Source organism: Ricinus communis, chromosome 2, assembly GCF_019578655.1.
Source record: "Ricinus communis isolate WT05 ecotype wild-type chromosome 2, ASM1957865v1, whole genome shotgun sequence".
NCBI classification, from domain to species: domain Eukaryota; kingdom Viridiplantae; phylum Streptophyta; class Magnoliopsida; order Malpighiales; family Euphorbiaceae; genus Ricinus; species Ricinus communis.
In genome coordinates this window covers 15139372-15149625 of record NC_063257.1, presented here as the reverse complement: position 1 = coordinate 15149625, position 10254 = coordinate 15139372, and the positions used below count along the sequence as shown (strand labels likewise).

Below are 10254 nucleotides of genomic sequence, written 5' to 3'. Positions count from 1 at the left end.
GTTTTTCTTTAAAAGCATAATAATAAAATCTGCTAACTGGGTAGAAGGAAATGCCCAACAAAGAATATTGGGAATTAAATAACTTGAACTGGTGGGTTAATCGCTTCCAACGTAACCATATTATCCAAAAAGATAAGCATTTGCCCAAGCCTTCAGCATCATGATTTTCCATCCAACAACTCCAATTCAACATCTATGAATAGCATCCCTTCACACCTCATTAAATGGGCCCTTGAATATAATGATAACTTAGTGATAGTGGATGTACTGATAAGGCCTGAACTTTAGTCTATATATATGAAAAATCATTGAAATGTTATAGTCACCCCTTATAATTAAACTAGACTCATATTTTTCTATTACTCTCTTGGTCTTATGGCAACCCACCAAAATAACATTCCCTTTTTGCTTGAAAGAAAGGATGTTGTGCTTGTCAAACCTGAAAAACCTACCCCTCAAGAAGTTCTTTCCTTCTCTGCTATTGACAATGATCCCAACCTTGAAATTATATGCCAAAGCATATATGTATACAAAGCAAATCCCATTTCCTGTAATGGAAATGGTCATAATGATTTAGGGTCAAAGTTTAACTGTCAAGTAAAACCTGCAGATCCTGCCATTCTGATTAAAGATGCAATTTCCAAGGTTTTGTTGCATTACTATCCTCTAGCTGGAAAGCTAAAGAGACATGCTAGTGATGGAAGACTTTCTATCACTTGCAATGGAGATGGTGTGCCATTCCTGGAAGCAACTTGCGATTGCCAACTTTCTACTCTTAATTACTTGGATGGTATTGATGTTCAAATTGCTAAACAATTTGTCTTTGATTTTCCATCAAAAAGTGACTCAGGTTACCACCCACTAATGTTTCAAGTGACCAAATTCTCATGTGGGGGTTTCACAATTGGAATGGGCTTGACACACTCAGTAGCTGATGGGTTTGGTGCAGCACAATTTTTTAGAGCCTTGGCTGAGCTTGCTAGTGGAAAGAGTGAGCCTACAGTTAAACCTGTGTGGGATAGGGAAAGACTGGTGGTAGGGAAAAGAACACTTGAACCATTCCAAGTCCCTTTAGACATTCCTGCTGGTTTAGCAAAATCACCATATTTGCCAACTGCTGACATTTTGCATGAATGTTTTTACCTGAATAGCGAGACAATAAGAAAACTGAAAGCTAACCTAATGAAGGAGTGTGGAAAAGAAGCACTGAAAGAAAGCTTCACCACCATTGAAGTGCTTGGTGCCTATATTTGGAGGTCAAGGTTTAGAGCTTTCAAGATGGACCCAGATGAGAAAACTCTCTTCTCTCTAACCATGGGAATAAGGCAACACTTCAATCCACCTTTGCCTAGTGGGTACTATGGGAATGCTTTTGTGCCTTCAAATGTGGTCTTAGTGGGTAGGAAACTCAATGAAGGACCACTTTCTGATGTTGTCAAACTCATTAAAGGGCACAAGAAACTCTGTGCTAATACAGAATATATTTTGAAGCACATAGAGATTATAGAGAAACTGCTAGAGCTAAATATCAAGATTGAAAGTGGTAATGGCGCAGCCATGATTTTGACAGATTGGAGACAACTGGGCTTATTGGAGGAAGTAGATTTTGGATGGAAGTCTCCGGTGAACATAATCCCAGTGCCCTGGAACATGTTTGGCTATGTGGATCTGTGTATTTTCATGCCTCCTTGTAATTTAGATCCATCAATGAAAGGTGGGGTTAGAGTGCTTGTTTCTCTGCCAAGAGCTGTCATGCCCAAGTTCAAGGAAGAGATGGATGCTCTTTTGCAGCTCGGAGATGATAGTGCTGATGCTCTCTGAACTCCCATAATAACAGTTTGTAACAACAATGTATTAATCCTCTTTAAATTTGTGTTACTTGCATATTTGTTTAGAGATATCATGTTATGGTAATTGTATGAAGCTATTGAATAGCCTTGCATTTGAACTTCAAATAACGCAAACTCGAGAAAATTTAAACTCAAAATAGGTGAACCTAAAATGATCGTAAAAATCTGAAACGATCTTATCTGAACCTGATTCGATCGATCCATTTTTACCTCTATAAGATGTCCTTCCTTTAGAATTTTTATTAGACAATTATTAATTAGGTTTGGTTTTATACTATTTGCCTCATGATTTATTGTGTAATCCACAAATTGCCCCTTATAGTTTATTTATTATACTAAAAAATCTCATTTTTTAATAAAACTAACTATACCTCTTTCATTTAGAGTAAAGATAGTTAAAAAACTAAATTCATAAAAAAATTTCAATTTAATCTTTTACTTGCTATAGTTTTTAGCATAATTTAATTCTAGTAAAACTTGAGAATGCTTATATTAAGTAAAATATTAAAATTCATATAATTTAATTTTAAATTATTAAAACAAAATAAATTTTTTATTATTAATTTTGTCCACTAAAATTGTCACTTTGATAAGAAGCTTAAGAATTAAATTATATTTTTTTAATTTATTTTTTAATTGTATTGACTATTAAAATGTAATAAAATTCTAGTGTAATAAATAAAATATAGTGGACAATTTATATAATATACCAAAAATTAAGGGACAATAATATAAAACTAAATCTAGTTAACCATTGTTTAATAAAAATTCTGAGAAAATGACTTTTTAGTATAAAATTATAAAATATAGAGATGAAAAGATATAAAAATATGAAGGAGTAATTAATATAATATAGCAAAATACAGGTGGAAAACTTTAATTGTCCGAAAAAGGTATCCCCTTCCTTAATGTCAGCACCCATTTTTTAGGATCTAGATATTAAGAGAATTATGGAAAACCCGATGATGAAAGTCACTGTCTTTCTCAAGTCTTTGAAGATTGAGGACAGGCAATTTGTAGACCCAATTTCCAGAAAAAATTAAGTTTGAGGGGTGAAACATTAGTTTTCATAAGTTTGGGGACTAAAATATAAAAATTTGTTGAGCTTTTTACTTATTAAAGCCAATCGGATTTACGTACAGCCGAATCAGCTTTATCATAGTTGGCCGGCTCTGCATACAGTTGAATCGGCTCTACACAGTTCCGATTGGTTTATTTCCTAAATTCGACACTGTTTTACGCGTATTTTAACTTAAAAACGCCAAAAATTGACAAAAAGAATATTGTAAAAAATATCTAATGATAATTATTAGATTTTCTTGATATTTATTTGAATTTTAAAAATTTAATTAATTTATTTATAGGATATTGATAAAAAATTATCTAATTAAGAAGAAAATTGATACTTTAAAACTTCAAAAATAGATTGAAGTCTATTTGCTCTTTTAAGGTTTCCTAAAACCTACCTCTACAAATAGAAAACTATGTCCTACGTCTACAGTTAGCTAGAGCTATATTGATTATAGGCTACTGTTACTGAAAATATTAAAAACTAACTTTCATTTAAGTTAGAGCGTCCTTTTGGTAACTAGAGAGCAAGTCACTAAGAAAGAACTTAAGATTAGGAAAGTTTTTTTTCGAATGACAGAGGATCTTCTCAACCCCAAACAATACCGGCTTCTCATCCAATCTTTGATTCAACCATCTCTTCATCTCTAGAGACTCGCAGATCAACAATCTACGATGATAACCTAAGGGTTCTCCAAATCCAACATCATCAGCATCTCTTTCGTCATTACTCATTCTTTTATTTTTATAATTTTAAAAACATGATTTCTTTTGAATGTTTATATGATTTACATTGTTAGACTTAGATTTCTTTATGAATCAACATGTTTTTATTATATTGATATTGAATATGATAACCTGAATATGTTAGATTTTGAATCTGATAACATACTTTCTATTAGGTTTTAAATTTGATGATTGGTATAATTAGGGTAACGTGTTAGATTTGTAGTTTTTTTTTAAAAAGAAATTAATCACATGATTGTATCAGATTTCTAGGGTTGCATATTTGAATCTAAAATCTTCCATGTGAGGTTTTCTTATTTTCTGTCAGTTTGTTCTTCTTATGTTTGTATTATTTCTTATATGTTTTAGTTTATTTTAATTCGTTTTATGCCTTTCATTTCATTTTTTTTTGAGTTTTTAATTGGATTTATCTTTTGTGCATGTGAAATTAGCTTCTAGGCATGAAGAACGAGGAAAAGTTGCAGAACCGACCCTGAATAAGCTTTAAGGCCGATCGGCTCTATGACCTAGACCAATTGGCTCTACACTATTTCATACCCTATTTTTTATACTTTTATGTATATTTGTCTATTTTGTGCACTACAACTTCTTTTATGTGTTTTTCTTTCAATTTCTTAGTTGTAGGAGGGTTGTAATAGCTAAATTTAATTTTTTGCATTTTAATTTTTATATTTTTTATGGATGCCAAATATCTACTGTGTGAATGTTTAATTAAAACTGGACATACAGACTTCAGGCTTAAAATTTGGACCTTACCATGAAAAAGTAGTCCATTAGGTTAAAGAATGTTAAACTAGGCTTAAACTAAAATTTGTATAGACTTAGTGGGTTTTGTCGTGTTTCAATTAATTAAATAGGTCACACTAAAATAAGAATCATCTATTAGGCTTTAGCATAAAAAGTAGTCCATTTAGGTTTAAAGGTTGGCAAATTAGATTAGACTAGATGGACCTTTGTACATAATTGAACAATTATTTAGGCTAACAAATCAAACAAGGGTTGGGTTTAAATAAAATGGGCTAGACTTAGGAGGATTTCACATGTTGTAATGGATATTTATAGAAATATAACTGTCGCATTTATAAAGAATAACTCGTTAAACAATAAAATTAAAGATAAAGATACACAAATAAAAAAGTTAGTTTCTAGATCCATCTCTGGATGTGGCGAAGCTTCCTTATGGAATCGAGAAATATCACTCAATTAGAAAAAGTGTTCGAAGAATTATCCGAGTGGTGACTTCCATCTCTGCACTAATCTCTGTGATTATTTAGCAATATTCCTATTAGGTTGAAGAGTTTTGCAGTGCCGTAGTCGCTAAAGATACTTGAATGCGCACTCGAAACCGTCATCCACAGTTAATTATCTTATATAAAATCAATTTTCTAATTATAATTAATATACTTAATGAATTAAGAAATTTGTAGATACTAAAAGTATTAACTTATTAAGTTTATATGATAAAAAATTTGAAATAGTTATTGATCAATATATTCACAACATATTATATTATATAGGTCTAATATTAACAAATTATTATAATAAAATAAATTATATTCTAATTAAATATTTAATTTCTAATTTAATAAATGATTGCAAAAAGAATATGTATGTACTGTAAAATGACTTTTAATTTTTTACATTAATAAAAATAAAATTATTTTAATTGCTTATATTCTAATTTTCTTAAAATATCTCTTTCAATAATTAACAATAATAAAAATTATGATCAAAATTTATTAATTATTAAATAATTCGTTTAGATTTTAACAATATTCTGCGAAGATGAACAAAGGAAGATTCTTATTTAGTCTTTTGTATTGGCACATATTAACTTTCTAAGTTACATCATATCGTTAGAGGGAGGAAAAGTGTAGAGAAAGAAAAAGAAATCCAAATTCCTCATCGATTTTTACTTCTAACTTGAAATCTTAACTTTTTTTTGAGATATGTAAATTTAAAAGATAAAGTACATTACCTAATACAATTGAAATCAATTCAATATTTAAATAAAAAATTAAAGTTTACATAATTAATAGCTTAGTAAAAAAGCTTAGCTATCAATGATGGTCTTGAGGTCTGACTCGAGCTCTGGAGTACTTGCAACAAAAGTTAGTGAAATACTTTATAACAATTAAAAGGGGGTGAATTGGTTGTTTACAAAAATCAATTTCAACTAAAAATCTTTACTTTAAAAAAATTTGAGTATTAAAACTAATATTAGCGGAAACAATTAACCAAAGCAATTAATCAATCCAATATGAGAATGTAAGAAATAAGATAAACACAAGTAAATATAAAAGCTTAAGGCAGAGAAAATCAAACTCAAAAAGTTATAGTGGTTGGGCTAATGCTTTGTCTACGTCAACTCCTCAAACTTCACTTGAGAATTTCACTATCAATGATGCTTTTACCGGTGCAAGATCAAACCTAAGTGTTTCCAAGCTCACATTCAAACTTCTTACAAGTGCTTCCATAGCTAATACTCAAACCCAAGTATTTTCTATGGCTAACACTTTAACCCAAGTGTTTTCTATGGTTAACACTTTAAGCTAATTTAAGAATTACAATCTTAATTACAAGAGCAATTAATCCTTTACCTAAGTGCTCAACCTAACCCGTTTGAGCTTTGATATAAGAATCAATCACTCAACTATCCAAAGATTCAAGCTCTCTCTTGTATCTTCAATACAAGATGAATTTCATAAAGAAATAGAGGTTGTTGAGACATATAACAAATATGAGGCTCAAATAAATACTCTTGCTTAACCTAGGACCATTGGAAATGAAGTTTAAAAAGTTTTAGGTGAAACAGAGACGTTATACCCTTATTAAATACAAAAATAGTCGTTTCGACAACCTTCTTAAATGCAGCTTCATGGGTAGGAACATTCCTTCACGGCCGTGAAGTATCAGCGCGAAAAATATATTTGAAAATCCAGAACTCGACATGGATGTGAAGAAAAGTTCATGGTTGGGAATACATCTTTTATAGCTGGGAATGTCTTCTTTCACAGCTGGAAACTTTTGTTCATGATTGGGAACTTTGTGAAAACCTTTTGCATCAAAATTCAAAGAATTCCATGAAAGTTTTGTTTGCATAATCCAATCATTGTCCTTTTTGCTCTGTCGCTTAATCTAAAACAAACATCATGAATTCCCTTGCAAAAAAAAATGGCAAAAAGAAAATATAAGAAAGTTGGCAAGAAAGAATAAAATATAAAATACGATGGCTTGAAAGCTGATTGATACCTGGCTGCTATTGGATAGGCTTGCGCAATAGGAAGGGTTTGCCCTTGGATTTGCTATGTTATCACATGTCTGTTTCGTTATTACAACCTTCTTTTTTGATGTCACAGACCAGAAGCTATGCACAAATTCTCATTGGATCTCAGTGCCATTGGACTTATGAGGAAAAAGTTCTTCACGGGTATGAATCTTTGTTCATGGCTAGGAAGGCTGTCCATGAATGCTTCTGACCTTCTTGTCTTAAGCTTTAAAGTTCTTATGGCTGAAAGATTTTTTCATGGGTGGGAAAGTGAGATTCATGGCTAGAAAGATTACTTCATGGACATGAAGTTATCTTGATGTAGAAAAATCAATAATTTTGATTCTACTATCCTTGCACATAAACACTTAGTGAAAAGTTAGATAATCTTAATTTTTTATGATCATTAAAATAGGATTAAAAACCCTCAAGGTTCAACAGTTAGAAATACCAAATGGGCTTATCTAGCCACTCATTTTGATGGCTAATTCAGTAATGGCTTAAGGTTGTAAAGTATGTAGTCATTGTAGAAGAATGAATGTACTTGACATATTGTGTCACAGTCTTTTATATAGACACTGAAAGTCTCCTAGTCCTAAAAAGAGTAGGCTCTCATGAATGCAAAGTTTTCTTAGTTATACAACGGAGTCTTAGGTTGGATCAAATTATTCAACTAGAATTTGAATATGACTTGGTCTTCAATACTTCTAATTGTACTTAGGTTTGGAGTTAGTCAACCCCACTATTCTTAGCTATGGCAACTCGGCATGTGATGCTCGGCTATCATTAGTCCCCCTCTTGCTTGAGAGTGTTTATGCTCAGTATGTTCTACTTGTTCGTGGTTGGTTACTTTATCCTTGTGACAAGCTTAGCACCTCCCAAGGTGGCAGCATCATAGAGGGGCACTTTTTGAAGCTTGATTGGGTCATGAGCTAGAGATGTGCTCGGGTGAATATTTTGAATTTCAAATGCTTGGTAGGTGAGACGCCTAACATGCCATCTATCATTTCGTATGACATGCCTACCATAATGAGTGTTGTTTTCTATTTGTGCTTTATTAAATGACCATGTCATCCCTCGATTCTAGAATATTCCTTTGACAATTCAAAGGACATTATTGTCATTATTGTTAGCCTATAAGTTGAAACCTCTCTCCTTTTTAACTATTTTCACCATTCTTGCACTTTATCTTCTATAATTATATTTTCTTCTTTCTCTTAGCATTTGCATATTTTTGTTTCCTTCTTGCTTTCATCTCCATTTTTGGTTAAGGTTGTCTGCACCTATCACTAGTAAGTTTTCCTTGCCTTCTCCTAGTCATTTTCTTCTATTGATGATAGGCTATTTGTGTAGCTACAATCTAAGGCAGTGAACCTATCGATGCAGTCTAGCACTAATGGCGAGTATCAAGGTCGTATCCCTTAGGAAAGTGAAAGCCCAGAGTTACTACTTTGTTCTCTGATATATTAGCCTGAAATAAGTGATGAATAATTCCTAAATTTATTAATAACTACAAGCTGAGTTCTAAGTGAGATGCATGAATGAATGGATAAATGAAACAACCAAGACAAGAAAGCAAACCCAAAGGGAACCTAGACTAGTTGGCAATAAAAGATAATAGATTGATGAGTCCAATTATACTACCCGTGGATGAATTCTTAATTGAATTCGGTTTCTCTCTCTCGATAACCGAATTCCTAAACTCAAGAACCTAAAGTTGGAATCTCTTCCTAACGATTGATTCTTAAATTAGCATTAAGCTTTCATCCGCTTCTATTAAGCTTTGTTAATTCTTAATCCGGCTAGTTAATTATCCTTATCTCTAAGTGATTATTAACCAGTTCTTGCTATTCAAAGTTCCAATTGCCAAATGGACTTCTCAATCACATAAAGCAATCTAAACACCATAATTCACAACATCTCATGAATAATGCATTATCTTATTAATACTCAAAGCAAGAAGGATACAAAACTAAACTCAAGCAATCCAACAATTTAATACTAAGCCAACATAGTGAAGAAATCCCAATGGATTTAATCAATCTAGCTACACATGTTCATATTTAAAACAACTAGGAAATCAATTACAACGAAAGAATAACGAAAATGAAACATGTACACCCTTTTATGTCGAATTGGATGAACAGCTCCAAATCTGAATCTACACTATGATTGATCTCCCCTAATTGCCTCTCGATTTGCTCCACTACTATTTTGCACTCAGAACCTTGCGATTCCGGGGTTCTCACTCTCTGCAACTCTATTCCGAACTCAGTACTCCGCAAAGACCGAACCAGCCGCCAAATCTTTCCCTTCCTCTCCTTTATTTTCTTAGCTCAAGAAATCGCTTTCCTTATATACTTTTCCCAGCATGGCTGTGCTGGTGAGCACGGCCGGAGTCCAGGCCGTGCTGAACCTTCAGATCTCGCAAGTTAGTCCCAGCACGGTCGTGGTTATGGCCATGCTGGTCAGCACAGCCGGAGTCGAGGCCGTGTTGAACCTTCGGATCTCGCAAGTTAGGTTTTCTTCTTGGCCGTGCCCCCGCCGGTACTGAGCCACCACGGGCCGTGCTGGAGGCCGTGATAGCCTCAGAAATCGTGCCTAAAATGCCATATTTGAGGATCAAAGGCTAATAGTTGGTCACGGCCAGAGTCCAGGCCATGCTGATCACCACGGCCTTGACCTAGGCCGTGCTTAATGTTTGACATGCGAGCCCTTGTCCAATTTTGATGAATTCCCATCTGTATTCGAGCATATTGATCTATAATTGCTCAAACACTGATGATGGTCCTATAAATTCTCGTGAAATGCAAAAGAACACAAAACACGGGTGATCTTGGAACAAAAGCATAATAGTTGCTAAGAAAATACACAATAATATGCAAGCAAATATGTGTAAAACTATGCACATCAAATCGCCCCACACTTAAGCTATTGCTTGTCCTCAAGCAATTAACAACTCACCTCACAAAACTGTAGTCAGCAATTCCTTACAGTTTATGCCCCTAGTCCATAACAGATAGTATTCAACACGTCTCAAAGGATACTCAATCATAAATCAAATTGCAAATCATTAACAGAGAATGAAAATAATATTAATGCATGAATAACTTAGATGACAACTCAATATAAACATCACAAACCAATGCCTCACAGGGATCACTCAACTCTCTCAAAGTGTATATAAGGTGAAAAACAAATCCCTCAAAGCAAATGCACAAAAACCCGCTCACCATAAGCTTGCTCATAAATTATATCTTCGCTACTGTGAATAAGTAAATACCAAAATCAAAGTGTCTTTACCAAGGTTGTAATGGGGCT

At 33.1% G+C, this 10254-nt stretch overlaps 1 protein-coding gene across 1 annotated transcript; it reads left to right on the top strand.

Moving 5' to 3' along the window:
- The first annotated feature begins 315 nt into the window (after positions 1-315).
- Positions 316-1958, top strand: LOC8282762 (spermidine coumaroyl-CoA acyltransferase). Its single transcript, XM_002517692.4, has one exon. It carries the CDS (start codon positions 376-378, stop codon positions 1819-1821), a length of 1446 nt encoding a protein of 481 aa, XP_002517738.1. The 5' UTR covers positions 316-375; the 3' UTR covers positions 1822-1958.
- The last annotated feature ends 8296 nt before the right edge of the window (positions 1959-10254 follow it).